General features: G+C 38.3%; 1 protein-coding gene across 3 annotated transcripts in view; it reads left to right on the top strand.

Annotated features, from left to right (window-relative positions):
- The window catches only part of KIAA1328 (KIAA1328 ortholog), a 181,499-nt gene that overhangs the window by 143,732 nt on the left and 20,572 nt on the right, over positions 1–17,195 (top strand). For all 3 annotated transcript variants that reach the window (XR_012578021.1, XM_074532486.1, XM_074532485.1), the window contains exon 10: positions 3,344–3,452. Coding sequence is in view for 2 of the 3 variants with exons in the window: in XM_074532486.1 (XP_074388587.1) it covers positions 3,344–3,452 (109 nt within the window). In the remaining variant the exon portion in view is untranslated. The remainder of the gene's footprint in view (positions 1–3,343; positions 3,453–17,195) is intronic.

Genomic DNA, 17,195 nt, shown 5'->3' with positions numbered 1-17,195 from the left:
TAAAGATTTCTTTTATGATTATCAACCTAGATTTCCCATTGCTTACTTTCATTCCATTGCTGCTTGAACCAGCCTCATCCATATTTCTTCATCCTTAATGTTTACACTTCTAAAATATAGACTGCTGTATTTCCCCATTTTCTTAATGTTTTAGTTGTCTGTTTTTCAAACAGAAATATATAGCTATTTGAGTTTTCTCAAATGATTTTTTAATCTACTTTAAATCATTCTTGTACCAGGTTAGCCCAATTGAACATACTATTCTTAACATTACCATTTAGGAGACATTTATAATTGCTCTGGAGGTAGCTTGACTTGCAAGCTTATATCTAGGGGGTTTTTTTTGTGATTCTTTGCTGCTCCAGGTTCTTTCCATTGGTGTCAGGATTTAAATTACCACACTGTGGAAGAGCTTTTTCTTTTTTCCAGGGGTAAATGTGTCTATTCTTTTTCCACGTTTCTTGCTTCTCTAGATCATCTGCAATGTCTCCAGTCTCATACTGTCTTCTAACACCTGCAATCTAATTAATTTGCTGTCATTTGTATCACCCCAGTTCTCTATGACTTTTCATAAATAATTACCAGTCACTTCATAAATTCATTAACTAATTCCCTTTAGCCCTGAAATATATATCCTTCAGACTAAAGACTTTGTATCTTTTTTTTTTCCCCTGGTAGTTTCTTTTCATCAGCTTTATATAGACAGGTATTATACATCAACAGGGTCTTCATTATCCTCTACTCGCCAATTTTCCCTTCCTTTATTTTTCCCTCATAATATATTTTAAAATTAGTAGTAGCTTGGACATTTTTGGGAATGTTATTGATTTAATCATCCTTATATATTTGCTTGTTCGTGAGTGTTTCTTTTTCCTCAAAAGACGTGCATGCTTTTTCCAAGATGTATTTTTTAACTTTTTTTTTTATATACATTTATTTGGGATTTCTTTATGCCTCTGCTTTATTTCTGTGCAGCCTAACAGCCTCAGTAAATTCCTGCTGAGTTCCTTTTCTTGTTTTCTGTTTCTAGCTCTGGTAATATTTTCAAACTTGGGTATTTGAACAGTCCCCTTGAGGCTGTGTTGGCCACTTCTGAGTCCATATATTGTCTTTTTTTGCAGAAATACATCTCATTTTCTGTGAATGTAGTTTGCTGACGGTGTGCCAGCCTTGTCTTGTATTAACAACTGAATATTTTCTCCCATGTTAACAAGGTTTTTATTACTTTGGTATTAGTTTCTTAAAATCCAGCTGCCTCATTCCACTGTCACGTGAAATGATTTCTAAATATCTCTTATTCAGTCGTAAAGTCAAAACTCTACAAGAGCCTTCCAGTCTTTATATGCATACCCACTCTTCTCATCATGAATTGGCACACTATCAAGTTACCAGGGACACAAAATCAGCATATATCCCCATGATATTTCCAGACTTCCTTCACTGATAATTAACTCTTTCTTAGGCAAGATTTTTTTACTGAAAGGTGCTGAAACACAGTTCATTATAGCAGGGTGATAACATATTTTTTGTTAGTCTCTCTAAAATGCATCTTAAAACATGGATTTATTGAATTGTATATATTTGTATAAATATTAGATTCAATGCATGTTTTAAATAACTCCTTGAACATTTGTACATTTTACACTGAAGCTGGAATTACAACCTTGTGTTGCTTTGTGTTTCGGAATGGTTGATAGCTAATATTTCTGTTCACAGAGCTGAGAAATATTTGGCCATCACAGGGTTACATAAGGATCTAAACACTAGTTTGACTTCAGTTTTTGCTGATATGTTTGGTTTTCCCTATACTGACTCGAGTTAAATGATGTTGGTTGCACACAGTTAATTAGGAGAGATTAAAAAAGCCCAAATCCACAGATTTTTATGTGGTAGATCAGATAGCTACTAATTTTCCTATTTCCCTTTACCTCTTTTTTACCTGTATGCTATTTGTCTTACTAAATCTGATCAATGAAACTCAGTTCTCAGGTGAGCAAATGAAAAGTTGGCTGAACCACCAGCCTTCAAGGGTTGTCTTCAGTCCAGCTGGCAGCCAGTTCATCGTGGTTAGCTGCTTAACATCAACAGCCTGAGCAGCAGGACAGGATGCACCTGCAGCAAGTCAGCAGGCTTGGGGAACCAGTCAGTGTGCTGGAGAACAGGGCACAGTATTCAAGGGACCTTAACAGGTTGGGAAGAAGATTTGACAGAACCTTTATAGGTTCAGCAAAGGGAAATGCCAGTATCCTTCAGCTGGGTTGAACTGACACTGAAAAAGCCCTGAAAGCAGTTTTGACAGAAAAGAATGGGGTGTCCTGCTGAAGAGCAGTGAGTCAGTGATGTGCTTGTGATGGAGTAACTGGACTTCTTACTGGGCCATAATCATAGAGCTGCGGCCATCAGAGTGCTGAAATTACACTTCCCCCAGCTAGTTCAGTGAGACTGTGCCCAAAAATGCTGTGTCCACTCTGGGACTCCGCAGTGCACAGACAACACTGACAAGCTGTAGGGAGTCTGGCAGAGGCAGCCTGGACAGCCATGGGGCTGAAGCAAGAGGCTGAGAAGGCTGTGTGCATTCAGCTACAGGTAGAGGTGACTCAGCATGGATCTTGCTTCTTGCTGCAGCTACCTTAGGAGAGGGTGTAGAGAAGAGGGAATGAGCCTTCTTGGAAGTCAGCCACACAAGAGACAACAGGGAAAAGTCACAACTCAGAAAATTCTGATTAGCTATACAGGAAACATTTTTGACTATGAGGCTGGTCAAGCAGTGGAACCAGAGGAGTTTCCCACAGAGATTCTATTAGTGAGACATTCAGCACCTAATGTGATAAGTGTCTGAAACCTGTTGATGCTGTTTAAATGGAGGATTGAACTACATGACCTCCAAACTTCACCTTTAAACCTAGATTATTTTGTAATTCAAGAGTTATTTGGAGGTGGGAAGAAGGAATGGATTCTCAGTTCTATTTTATTTAAATGAAACTACTATTGAAGTGATATTACTTGGAGAACTAACATTTTAAAGCATGTAATGAGAACTGCATCTGTGAAACAAGCTGAATCCTGTGGGCCACTTAAGGAATAATAACCATGCAAGTCTGTCAAGCTCTGGGCAGTAAGATGGATGCTGGAGAGTGTGTCTTATTCTACAGATTTGATTCTGTATGGTCCTGAAGAGGATGCTGTGCACAGTACTATCAACTGATGAGCTCTGTGTATATTTCTCACTCAAAAACTGTTTCAGTTTTTCATCCCAATGTTCTGTAATAAGGCAGAATTGAGAAACATCTATTCCAAAATCTCTAGCTTCTGATGCCTGATTTGTCTTCACTTTATTCCACAGGGACAACTTCAGGACTTAGGAAGGATGCAGCCATATCTCCTGGGTTGATGGGCAGCAGCAAAGTGCCTGCAACCACAGCCGTATCACCGATTCAGCATGACCCTTCACGGTAAGCTGCTGGGTAATCTCTGGTTTAAGATTCTGCAAACATAACCATCAAATTCTCCCAGATGCAGGGAAGTGACTGAGTTTCTGTGATGTTTCATATTAGCACACACTGAATAATATAAACTAAAACCTGCCATATCCTTTTGACATTTATAGTAAGCCTTAAGTTGCGTGTTAGAATAAAAAAAGCAAGAATATGCCAGGTTCTAACATTTTAATTTTACTTAGATTTTGAACAGAGTATTTTATGTTCCAAGTCCTGACACATTAAATACCTTTGTAAATAATTTTAATGGACAGTGTTAACCCTGTTAGGTTTTACATTCGCTTGAAGATTTTAATCCCTCGCCATTTGCCCGCCTCCTCCCCCACTCCCATTTTTATCAAATGGTATTTCTTTTAAAATGTTTTGTATGAGAGTTATTTTATGTTTAATGACAAGCAACAAAATCACATTAAGTCAGCAATTCCTGATTATAGTATATGTCTGCACTAAATGCACTGGAAAAGTAGCATTATCACTTCTGTTCCAATGGAAAAACTGAAGGCAGCTTTGTTGTTGTGCTTAAAGGTCTGAAAACAACTTGCCTTCTTTAGGCAGGATTACGTTTCTAGTGGTAACTGCCTAAAAAACGGCATACAATCCCTGCTTTTCTTTATCATATCCCACATTTTCTCATAATAAAATCTTCAGTTAAGCAACAAAAAAGCAGATTGAAATATGAACTTTGCAGTATTTTATACCACTAGTTAGATAACAGTACAGTGGCATAACAGGAATGTGCAACTGTTCATGAGAAGAGTTAAATGCTTCTTGGAGGATGAGAGGGTTAGAATCAGATTTAATCTTCTCTTGGCCCAGTGGACTTGGAAAATGTATGCTTGATATCAACCCTGTATTCTTGGCAGCAGCTGGCAGTTTATTTCTATCTTCTGAGAGAACTTGTGATATATAATAGGTGAAAACCCACTATCAATATTGACAAATTTGTACTTACTTGTTATGGAAACACTTTTTTTTTTCTTCTGATGGAAGGGATCATAATTCTTGGAGGATTTAAGAACTGAGTTAAATTGGGCTGTTTCCCACAAGTAGCTGTATCTTTAAACTAACAGAAACCACAAGATTGCTTGTTTCTCTTAGAAGCAATGGTTACCTTTGCAAGGCAGGCATAGCAGATAAAGTGTGTGTAAAGATACTGCTTGATACTGTCTAATAGTGCTAGGTTGAGATTCTATTCAAGCACCGAGAAGTAGATATAATTATGCACATCATATGAAGACTGCTCAGAAAACGAAATTTTATTCAAGAGGATTGATGGTCTATTCTTTTCCACAGAGGGGAGTAAAATATTTGTTGAAGTATGCTGTTAGAAATCATACCAGGTAAAGTGATCAGTAAAAGGAGTCTGATTAGCTGTCATCTTTAAAGTATTATTTTACCAGTTGATGAAAAATCCTGTTTTTCTGGGCTTTTTCTCCCATGCTTTCTCCCTTTCTTTCTCACCATTGGTGCTGTAGATATTAACTAGGTTAAACAGCCATGTTGTGCTTTCCCTTACTCCTGGCCTTCTCTAATTAAAAATGGCAAATGGACAAATATTTCTGGGGAAACCTAAAGCTGATTCTGTCCTTCATCAAAAAACCTGCTTGGGCAGCAGGTCAGTCTCAATTTATCACTGAATGGTTATAAGCTTAGACTGCAGGTTTAACTAACTAAATTAATCAATATTGAGAATTATTGCTGCTTTTGTGCCACTAAAGTTAGGGTTTGTCAGCATGTTCATTATGATCTGTGATTTGGGGGGGTTAACAGCTTAACCACAACAGTTGGCACAGATCTGAAACTTGCAACACAAAGCTCTAGCCTAAGAGCAAATTTATTTATTCAGCAGTACATGTAAACCTAATTACTTTTGACTATTTAAATTTATAGGACTAGATTCAACTCGTGTTTGTGCCAGCTTTAACTAGCACAAGCCCTGGCACCCGGCAGCAGCAGCAATGCAGAGCCTGCCAGAGAGAAGGTGTTGGAAAGCGACAGAAGCTCCCTGGCAGCGAGAGGCACCAGGGTGCTAGCACGGCTTCTGGGGAGGGCTGGCTGGGGAAGCAGGCATGGCAGGTAGAAGATGTGTTGGCATGATAGCCTGCCTTGGCAGGGCTCAACTGGAGGCTTCAGTGTGTTACAGCTACCTCCTGCTTGGGAAAGAATTGCTGCAGTCCTGCTTCCTTCGCTGTCTCAGAATGAATCATGTCATGAACAAGAAATAAGTGTCCCTAGAAGTGTCCTCGGGAGGCTTAGTGCTAGACCTGTAGAAGGACCAGTCTTTCAAAGTGAGTGTGCACAAGGTTAGTCCAGTGATACCTCTGAAAGAAAAAGAAAACCCCAGCATTTCCTTATCTGGCATCTGGAGCTGGGCTAGTAGTGAATTTGTTTACCTGTCAGGCTTCTGTGCATGCCTATCTCTGCCTTCCATAATGTGGCCAAATGCTGCTAGTTTGGTTATCCTGTGTTCTTAAGCCAAGTGTCTACACCTGCATGAGGCCCTTCAAATTATGTTCACAGCAGGTCTGGAAAAGCTCTTCTACTCCATGTGCTTATTTATCTAGACCAAAGCCAATATATTTGGGAAAAATATTCACAGACAAGATTGGGGCTGGGCAAATTTGGAAGAGTAGATTAGTTCTTAAAGCATGGTTACTCTGATTGTGTTAAATGTTGCCTTTTTGGTGACCAGTTACATTTTTTCATAACTGATGTTTGCCTAGAAGAAAGTGTCTGTGTTTCTGCTGAACTGGAGGGGAGTTGCACAGGGAAGTACTGGCATATTGATGCTTTCATTTGGTAATGAAATTTTTACATATAAACTAGATCTTACCTTACCTATACTCAGGTACTGATATCAGCAAAACAAATGTTGTATTGCGTACAGAAGTGAAACCGCACTAAATTAAAGTATTCAGCTATTTCTGGGGGAATAAAAAAAAGGAAGTTATAAATTGTACATTCTGAAATACCATTTAATTTGATTACAGCCCTGTTGCAATTGTCAGGCTCTCCCCATGTAGCGTTGAGTTTGGCACAGTAAGTCCTATAACACTGCAGAAATTAAGCACTTAAAAAGACACAGGCAAAGTTTGTTCTGCTCACCATGGAAACAGATAATTCTCCTGTAGTGTTTTTCACTTTGGACAAAGCGAATTCAAGAACAGTTAGGTAAATTAAGGGACTGTGTGATAGTCAGGGATTTCAGCATTAAGTCTGTGGTTTTTGGTTGCAGTTTCAGATGAAAGCTTTCATACTTGCTGAATGCATCGTTTTAGAGGGAAGTTTCTTGTAGCCAATAAACGAAGTGATTTAGAAGTTCCTGCAATATGAATGCTGTATTTGAGCTGTATTATCATCTGTTAGACTACAGTGGCCTGTTGGAGTTCTTATAAACAGATTGTATTGTGTAAATTTGTGTTTAGGGACATTTTAAAAACAAAACTATTTACCCAATTGCCCAGCACATCTCAGGTGAATGTGTACTCAGGGACTTTTAAGCAAATTAATATCTGATGTAAAATATAATGTGCAGAATTGTATACTTAATAATGCACACTGGAATTGTCTAAAGTAGATCTGTTGTGCTGAGTGTTAGGAAATGTGACAGTGATGAGATTCAAGCTTTTGTCTTATGTAGTAGTTGATTTTCACGTCTTTGCATTTTGGATGCTTAAATATGGATATCAACTTAAGATGATTTCTGAAGTTCCTTAGAATGTAGAATCTGAGCAAGCACTGCCAAAGAAATAGAATTGTTTTTTTTATCCTTAGGATCAGACACCACTCAAGATTCAAAAGGAGCAGAAAACTTTCATTCCAGATTTTACTTAGGAACATTTAAAGAGATAAAAAATATGTTTGGAGTAGGGTGGTGAGTTAGTTTCTGAAAGTGGTAGGAGACACAAGTTTTGCCTACTCCCTAAGAAAGCCAGCAGTGCAAAAAGTCCAATGTAGTTCCATATGCAAGTGATAAAACCAGACATTGGCAAATTAATCTCTCTTATTCACAGTGTAGGTTGTTAATTGTTCTCTCTGCTGGCTGTCGATATAATGTGAAATTTTCATTCCCCATTCAAGATGGAAAAAGTTGTGGCTGAAAATGTTAACATTTGCATTTTTATTTGTTGATTTATTTAAAGGACAGCCTCTCTTACAGCAATCCATCACTCAGTGACACCCCAAATATGAATAATGTATTGTAGACTTGCGGTTACAATGTGTAATAAGTGCCAGAGACAGTAGAAGAATGTTAACTATGTTGCAAATGTAATATTTATCGACTCATACTTTATTGCTTTCGAGGTTCAATAATACTGACCATAGGACATTAATATCACTTATCTTGATTTTAGTTGGGCACCTCTATATGTAGAAATAACTCCTCTATCTCATACTTACAAAATAAATGTGAATTTTACAGCTCTTTGTAAGAAGTGCATTGTAGGTTTCTTGGCTTACTGCTCACAGTTCTCCTTTTCTACCTTCTCATTTACCTGTACCTGACACTGATCCCCCTCCAGTTGCCTGACCCAGGTGTTGAACACCTCAGTAGTCTTCTAGAGGCTTCATTTACTGGCTGCATTGTGATCTTTGCCTCAGATAGGATTTGGGCTAGGTCTCTTTTCCTATTAAAGACCACTATGAAAAGAGTTTTCTATTGCTTCTCTTTGAAAAGACAACAGCTGAGAGGCTAAAACAGAGATACCTTTTCTTTTGGAAAGACACACATAGCAAGTCTAAATCGTCTCTTTGAAGATTACAGATATCAGAAAGAGAAGTGTTTAATAAGTTCAACATTTGCTATAGACATGGAACTTATTTTCAGAGATATTTTTATTCAACGAATGGAAATATGTTAACGCAATTTAGGAAGATTGAGATTTAAAATTCAGTGGATTTGTGAACCAAAATTTTTTTGATAACCTGCTTATGGAAAGAATTTGCAATAAGGTTTTGCTGCAGTTGCAAATCCTTTGGTAGTGATTATTCCTGTCTTTACTAGTTGCTCCAGAGTTCTGCTGTGGAAGCTGATACCGACTGGGCAAACGCTCCTCCTTATCTGCTCTGTTCGGTTACAACCACTAAAAGCTTTGAAGTCTCTGGGGGGAAATGCAGATGTGAACCCAGAGCTGGGATCTAAACCAAATTTAACAATGGGAGATTTCAAGCTTGTGTTGAAATCAGATTTCACCTGTGAAGCCTGGCTCTTGGGAAACCTGGAATTGGGTTCAGCCATGAAAATGATAAGCCTTGATTGTATTTTGTGTTGTAGACATCAAGTAAATTTTGAAGTGACATTCTGTATTTACATCTGAGGTTATCAAATTTAACACATCATTGGTTTCTTTCTTTACTGTGTGTAACAGGAACACCTATTTGTGTGAAAGCAGCCCACCTAATAGATCCTTTGCAATAACAGTTTTGGTGTGTCCATTGCAGACAATGAAAATCATATTGGGAAATTCTGATTTGCAGTGCAAAAGGATTAATGTTAATTACCAACTGTTGGCTGTAATTGTCACCCTCATTAAAATGCAGAATTATGTATTTCTTAGTTATAAATAACCCTTCTAATTGTACTTGATGTATGCCAGTTTAATCAAAAAGTACACTTGCAAACAAGCAGATATTTGCATTAATCTAGCACTGGATCTTTGAGTCTTTTTTGATAGTCTTTTATTCCAAACCTGACTAGTTGGGGGAGGTCTATTACAGCTACATATCCCTTACACCTTTTTTTTCAGCTCCATGGATCTGACAGGATTTTATATTAAAATGAAGGGAAATGTCTTCTGGGAATGCTCAGTGCAACAGAGAACGTGTCAGTTTTGAAGTAGTTGGCAAGGTTTCCATCATTCAGTGGTATGACAATAACTTGACTGTAGTTTGAAAGCAATAATAAGCAAAGGAAAATAGAGTACAAATCATGTTATGAAACTGAGTTAACTTGTTGCATCATTTTCATTGTTATTTTAATTACTATTTTTTTACAATTTTTCCCTGTGTGCATCTGCAGGTTCTCAAATACTACATCAAATCTTAAGAGAATGTTGGTTCTTTGGATGTGATTCCTGTTTGCATTTGTAATCACAGCAATGAAAACAACCTCAAAATATTTAAAATATTTTGAGATTCCTCTGTATTTTTCTCTACTTTTTTTGTCAAAAAACAAAAAGTTACTGTCTCTTTTTCCTGCACTGATACCTTGAGTGTTCTGCCTTGTACTTCTAAAAACTTGTTTAGAGCTACTGTGATGGCAATTTCTACAGAGCTTGGCAAGGTAAGATCAGTCTTGATTCCTGTCTTCATGGTTCTCTAAGCAACTGTTCTGTTCCTAGTACTGTAGTAATTTCTCTTCTCATGTTTCGGAGACATTTCTTCTTGTTTTTTGGAAATTTGTTTTATTTTTGAGATGGGAGGAATAGATGAATAATATATACAGGATAATTACGTCTTACTTTAAGAAGCCTTTGTCCCAGAAGATGTCTCTGCCATCCTTCCACCATATTGCTTATGCTTAATAAATTCCCCTTTTCTTCTGTCCTTCACTTTCCTGGGCCTTTCAGGCTGTAAACTCCTCAGGGCAGGATCTTACCACAGCACATCTTTGTGCAGTAATGATCTTTAACTGTGATGATGGTATAGTTAGGGTGGAATTTGTCTTGTTTATCTTGAGAAAACTGAGCTAGTTACCCTCACTATTTTATTTTAGAACCAGCTGAATATCCTTTTTGTCATACCTGTTATCCCATGAGCTGTAAAATAAGTGTGGATTAACGCACACTGACACCTTATCCCTCTTGTAGCTGAATATGTGGAATTAAAATAATTTGTTTGTCATTCATATTTTCATTATGGTTTGGAGGCAAATGCAGGGTTAACCTATGTGTTGCTGCATGGTCAGTGCCCTGATTATTAGTATACTTTTAATGCTTGCACTGTGAATTGAAGGGCTGAGGCATCAAAGATGTAAAAGCCTTCCACTATGGGACAGGGTGTGTATATACCTGATTTTGAGCATGCAGCCTCTACTTCAGCAGTCCAGGAGCTTGTGATGTAGTAACATTTTCAATAAAAATTGTGGTGATGGAAGTTTGGCTGCTTTGGAGAGTCCTGTTTTGCACTGTTGTGACCTGCTGACGCCCTGTAACTCAAACTTGGGTACTGTGGCACTGCAGTGATGTTTTGGTCTGAGCAGGGCCTGGCACCACAATTGTCCCATCTGTGCCCATCAGTTGTGCTGTGCACCAGGAGATGGTCTCAGCAGGCAGACAGACACAGCTCTGTCAGGTATTTGATAGTTATTTCCAGCTGATGACTTTCCTGCTTCAAAAATACACTCCTGTCTCTCTGTCACTTAAGGACAGTAACCAGTTCTTGCTTTATAGTCTCTGATTTGTCCCATTTTCAGTTCTTAATATACTTTTTAAGCCTTTGTGATATTCTAGTTTTCTGTCTCTATGAAGCTCATTTAGCTTTTCTTTGAGCTACCATAAATAGCATAGTATTATCAGCAAATGTCGTCTCCTTATTTGTCCTTTCTCTAGGCCACTTGTGAATGCATTAAAGAGTTCAGGCACTCACAAATTTCTGTGAGCTCCACTGATGACCTCTCTGGCCACTTTATAGCAGACCAGTTTTAATGTTTTTTCTTAATTTCCTGGGTTTTAGCCAGTTATCTATGCATTAATGAATTTTGCTCGTCGTTTATGTCAGCTTTTAAGTCTTTGGTAATACATTTGCTGGAGGACTTTTGGAACTCCAGATAGACTACATAAACTATATTTTTCTTGTTTAGATGCATAATAATCTTAGGAATCTTGTAGAGGTCCCCAGTGAATGAAGACTTTATATTTAGTCTCTGCCAATATGTCAAGTTTATTAATTCCTTATTATAATTTCTATCAATCTGCTTGTTCTAAAGGTTAGACATCTTCATTTGTAGATTTCTGCATCTTTTCAAATCACTTTAAAAAATCCTGCATTTGCTCAGAACTGAAGCAGTTTTAGGCAATTAGTAACAAGCTACAGTTGATAGTTCAACTGTTTCATACCTGAGCTCCATCAGAAGTTTGAATGAGTACCAGCTGATTCCAGCAATTCATGATTGCTCAGTCATGTTGATTTGTTCTGTAATTTATTAGCAAGACATTTCAGCTTCAAACAGGTCTTCCACTGTGTCCTGTGTAGCTTCAGAAACTTCCCAAGTTCCTACATGGTGAATGTATCTTCCATTTAATGGAGTTTTTCTGCTGTAGCTTTATCATCCCGTTCCTTTTGTAACTTCATTTCCTTCTAGCTTTAACTTAAACTTTCTATGTTTTTTATACTTAAAACTGGGATTTGTTACTGGACCTAATGTTTTCAGCAGAATAACCCTTAGTCTTTGGCTGGAATTCTTTGTAGGGTTTGATTTTTGTAGGGTTTTTGGTTGTGGGTTTCTGGTATTTTTTTTTTCCCTTCCCTTGAGCTAGCAGTTTGTACAATTTTCTTCATTTAGACTGCTCTGGATGGCAGTTTACTTTTTAAACCTTAGACTGGCAAGGTTTCTTTTCATCCCTCTGAAGTCTTTCTCCATAGGTTGAATCTCCATTTTTGGAGTCCTAATATGACTGTTATTTTTAACAAGCTTTCTCATTTTTCTATTTTTTCCACTTCTGAAATAAAAGACTGCTGTAGCAAATTTTTGTTCTGTAGTGGTTACTGTGTGTTGGTTGTCACATCTGGCTAGTGGAATGAATTGCTCCCAGGTGTGAGAGAGTTTTTATGGAATGAACAGTACAAGTAGGAATCTTCAGCTTGGAAAACAGGTGGCTAAGTTTTGGATACTATGAGAATTTTATAAAATTAAAAGTGACATGCAAAAAATGATTAGGGAACAATTTTTATTTTCTTGTCTACTGGAAAAACTGGCAGGCATCAGACAGAGTTGAGAGATGGCACATTCAGATGATATAAATGAAGACAGAAACCAGCAGTGAGCTTGTATCCTGACCTTTTATCATTATTGTGTTTTTAAATGTCACATATTTCAAGATTTTTATTGTAATTTCTTCTAATTCATAAAGCTTTTTAAAGTAATTCTTGATATATGTATTATAATAATGATTTTAAAATAGTTATCTGTTTTTAAATAGCTGTTATCTCTTACTATCCTTGTTGAAACATTTCTGATTGGGAAAAACCCAATACTTGGGTTTGTGTCTCAATCTTACCATGTTACATATCTGTCATGAGTTCAGTAGAACATCATAACGGAAGATTTGAGCCCTGATTTTTCCTGGGTAGAGTAAAAGAAAGAGCCAAGGTATCTTCCACATTTGTTTAGGGAAAGTAATGGGGATTTTTCAGTGTAAAGAATATTGAATTTTGAACTACTGAACTGAATAAGTTTTTATTTTGTTGGCTTTACTTTGGGGAACGCTGAAGCAGGTAGCATGCCTTTAGCTTTCTGATGCAGAGTTGAAGGAAACACAGAGCGATGTTACAGTCTCTGTTACAGATCTCTATTCATGCTGAGTGCACCAGTTTCTACTGCAGGTGTGACTTTTTTCTCTTCCTAGGCCACATTTCCTTTTAAAAAACGCATGCTGTTGATCATTGTTAAGTTTGGCTTTGTGAGGAGCTGTGATTAGAGCACTGAAGCTATCTCTTTAACATTTAGATAATTGAGAAGGAAAACAGTATCTAGCTGGATTTTTTTTTCACCATTTACTTAATTATAGATACTGATTATATTTAATATTTAAATTGCTCCATGCAATGTGTTTCTATCTCCCCAGTAGCTTGGGGCCACGTTCATTAATTTTGATCTGTTTTCTGTTGTTTTTGGGATGGTACTTAGTTTATGGCCCTCTGAGGGGGGAAGAAACAAATTGTTTCTTTTGGTCTGAGTGTGTTGGGAGGGAGATAATGTGGGAATATGATGGAAATCTAAAACTTTTACTGAGAATAATATGGTATCTTTGTTTCTGCCCTGTACTAAGTTAGCACTCTCTCTTTTAATGGTGGTGACTTAAATGTTGTTTTTCACCTTTGTTTCTTCTCACCTGTAAGTTTTGAAGTATTTTGCTTTGTTCCATATTGCTGGAGAAGGTAGTGAAAATTACCTAGTTTAACATGTCCCTGCTTATTACAAGGGATTGGACTGGATGACCTTTAAAAGTCCCTTCTGACCCAAACTATTCTATTATTCCATGAAAAAAAAAAAGTTGATACAGTTCTTTTTTTAATGTAAAAAACAATCAAAGACATTCTAGAGTACTAATATATAATTTATGTATTTAACATCTTTTAAAGTATATTCTCAAAGCCTCTAATACCATTGTACTTTTAACTTTCGTTTTTGCTTCATCTGCGTTGAATCATCTTATACTACTTAAAACAGAAATTGGGTTTATTGAAACATTTCAGTTCTGATTATTTTATAATAAAGATGAAGAGGTCTAACCTAATGAAATCACTGGAATGAAATGAGAAAAATTAAAAAAAAATTAATAAGCTGAAGACTTGAAGTTTTTATTAAGTCACATTTGGCTGTATGTTTCTCTGTGTGTACTGTCTTGGATCAGTACGATGAGAAACTTGTCTTGTAAGGAAGGACCTTTGCACTGTTAAACTGACTTTCTCTGTTACATTTCCAGAAGGGTTACTAGAAATACATTGCCAGTAGTTCTTGCATGCATTAACTTCTGTGCCTGTGATCACAAAATTGTGGCTTGAAATGAGCAGTATTACTGAATTCCAATTCTTCCCCCACAAAATTCTGGCCTGTAAATGTATTTTATAGAGTGCATGTCTGTCAGTCTGTTGGGTCTCTGTGTAACATCCTAATGTACAAGCAGCATTATGATTTATGAGAGACTTTTCTATACTCTTAGAAATGAAGCTTCCTGCTCCCTGCAGAGTATCTGGTGAATTCCTGTGGGACTGTGTTGGTGTATCTGCACTACAAAGGTTGCTTGCTTTGCAGGTGACCACTGTGATGTGGCACAGTCTTCTAAAGTGTCTGTGCCCCTGTGCCTGCTTCTGCCCAGAGCTTTTCCAGCTCCTCTCTTGTTCCAATGACCTTGTCCTTGCTTAGGAGCCAGTGTTCTTCCAGCACAGCCTTTTCTTTTTACTGTAGCAGGTGAAGCAATTCCTAGAAGGACTTTAACAGTGCTCCAGCTGCTGCTCATCCCAGCTTCTGCTTGACTCTGTTAATTGCTCTGTGCATCCCTCTTCTTATCCATATGCTTGGAATTTTGAACCTGTATATCTACCTTGTTTGTAGGGAACAAACTGACCTCATAAGAGAGTTGTTTTCTCCCTCCCCCTTCCTTGCCAATCTTTTTTTTATCTCCTAATGGCCTCTCAGCATCTAGATTTCTAGACATGAAAGATAAGTGTGTTTTCTTAACTCAGCCTGCACTGACAGCCTGATTCGACTGTGATGAGCATCTTAAGGGATGTCTGGATCACTAGAATGTACAGGTCTGTTGTAATTAGCTGCACAATTTTCTTGCTTTTGCCTCTTCTGTTTTGTTATGAACTTTTTAGCAGCAGACTCTTTCTACCAGTGCACAAACCGTAACATCACATGACGCTGACTTTACTCAAACCAGAAGATTTTTGTGCCAAGGTTGTAACATTGTATCATTACTTCATTGTATCTGTGTGAAAATTTTAATTTCACGCCCTGCGGACTTCACTGTCTCTGTGCACTCTGATCGTGTTGTTGCATAGAAGGGTAAGTCCCTGGGTCACATTCATTTTGTAGTGTATTTTTTTGAGGCTTTTTTTTTTAAAGTTCTGTTTCCTTTGAGAGATCTTGCTGTAAAGTTAGCTCAGGACTTCTGCCAGGAAAATATTTGCAAGCTTAAAGGGAAGATACTAAAACTATTTTTGTTAAGTTTTTTACAGTGTGGCTATGACAATCTTATTAAAAAAGAAAAAAAACCCAAAAAACTATGTACAGGGTGTGGGCTACACTGCAATATATTTGCATGTGAATAGTTGTAAGTGACTTGGTGAAGTATAAGTTGTCATTTGTTGAAGTGACTTTTTCAGATGTATGATCTGGTTTCCCATAATCCTGGTTTTCATGAGTTGCAGACTTTTCTGGGCAGAAGTCCTTGGGTCATGTTTTGATTTGTTTCTGGAGATTCCTGGTTTGCCGGCATTGACTGGTATTTTAAACTGCCCTGTTTGTATGATGCCTGCACTGCATAGATGGTAGGTCAGCATCAAGTCCTTGGTAGTCAGTCTTTGCCCTTTTGGTCTGTGTTGATGAACAGCCTCTTTGGGCAGTCTGTGCCAATGTTCAACAACTGACACAGCAAGAAAACTTTTTTACTTCCATTTGAATGGAATTTCCTGTATTTCAGTTTGTGCCCATTACCTCTTGTCCTTTCACTGGGCACTCCAGGGAAGAGCCTGGCTCCAGCTTCTTTCCTTGCCATGTCAAGTATTTATCCCCTTTGGTGAGATTACCCCGAGCTGCCTTTGCTCCAGGTTGAACACTCCCAGCTTTCTCACATTTTAATTTTGTGTCAGATACATCAAAGCCATAATATTCTTCATTGGGCCCATGTCTCTTACACTGGAGAGTCCAGCACAGGGCACAGTACTCCAGCTGTGTCCCACTGGTGCTGAGTTGAGGAGGACGATCAACTCCCTTGACCTTCCAGCAGTTCTGGCCTTTGCTGGCTTCTATTCAGGGGTTTTTTGTGTGTCACAACAAGTATCCAGATCCTTCTGCAAAGCTGCCTTCCAGCCAGTCAAACCTGCCATGTGTGGGTGCCTGGGGTTACTCCTCTCCAAGTACAGGACCAGGCAATTCCTGTTGTTGCAGGTTGTGAGATGCTTGTGAGCCCATTTCTCCTTCCTGTTGAGGTCCCTCTCTGTACACTTTCTGGCCTCACTCAGCCTAGAGTATATTCTGAAGGATATGGGAATGAGAGACTTAGCATCAGTTTCTTGAGCTGTTAAGTGCCCTGCCTTATTTTGTAGTGTATTAATGACCTTATGTAGTTTCTAACAGAATCATGGGCTGTTTGCAGGTGTGTGGTTATCGAAAAGTAATCCTGCAGCAGCCGAGATCATCTTTGCTAGTTACTGCTGGGAATGAACAAACTAAAATTTCACTTCCCTGCCCATCTGTTCAGCAGCTGAAAGTAGGTAATTTATCTCAGTGGGACACCTACCACCTGTGTAAAGTTTTTGAAAGAGGTTGTTAGCGTGTGATGACTATAGCCAAGGGACACCGGGCCTGAGCGCCTCGTGCTCCGTGCCTCACTGCTGTTTTTTCCTGTAGGGTGCCTTGCAACCTGGTACTTGCACAGTGCCAGACCTGCTTGGTGGCCGTGTCCCTGTGAAGCTGACAGAGGCTGTGCCTGCTCTGCCACACGACCTGCTCGGTGCCGCCGGCGTGCCGCTCCTCGCCAGCAGTGGCCCCTCTTTGACATGCTAAACCAGGCACCACCAACACGCCGTATTTTTTACAGCTACTGTTTTATCTCAGTGGCTCCTCTTGAATTATGTATCCTCATCTTTGATGTATGAAATCTCAGCTGATTTAAATATTACCCCAGAGAGTTCAGCACACCTGGAAATGGAACAGAGTGACAGATAGTCCCAGTCTTTCCACGCAGGAGCACGGAGTGAGAAGTTTTACAGCAGTTGGGTACTGGAATACAATTTTTATGAGTGCATTGT

The sequence above is a fragment of the Zonotrichia albicollis genome, chromosome Z, assembly GCF_047830755.1.
Source record: "Zonotrichia albicollis isolate bZonAlb1 chromosome Z, bZonAlb1.hap1, whole genome shotgun sequence".
NCBI classification, from domain to species: Eukaryota; Metazoa; Chordata; class Aves; order Passeriformes; family Passerellidae; genus Zonotrichia; species Zonotrichia albicollis.
This window is presented reverse-complemented; position numbering and strand designations above follow the sequence as displayed.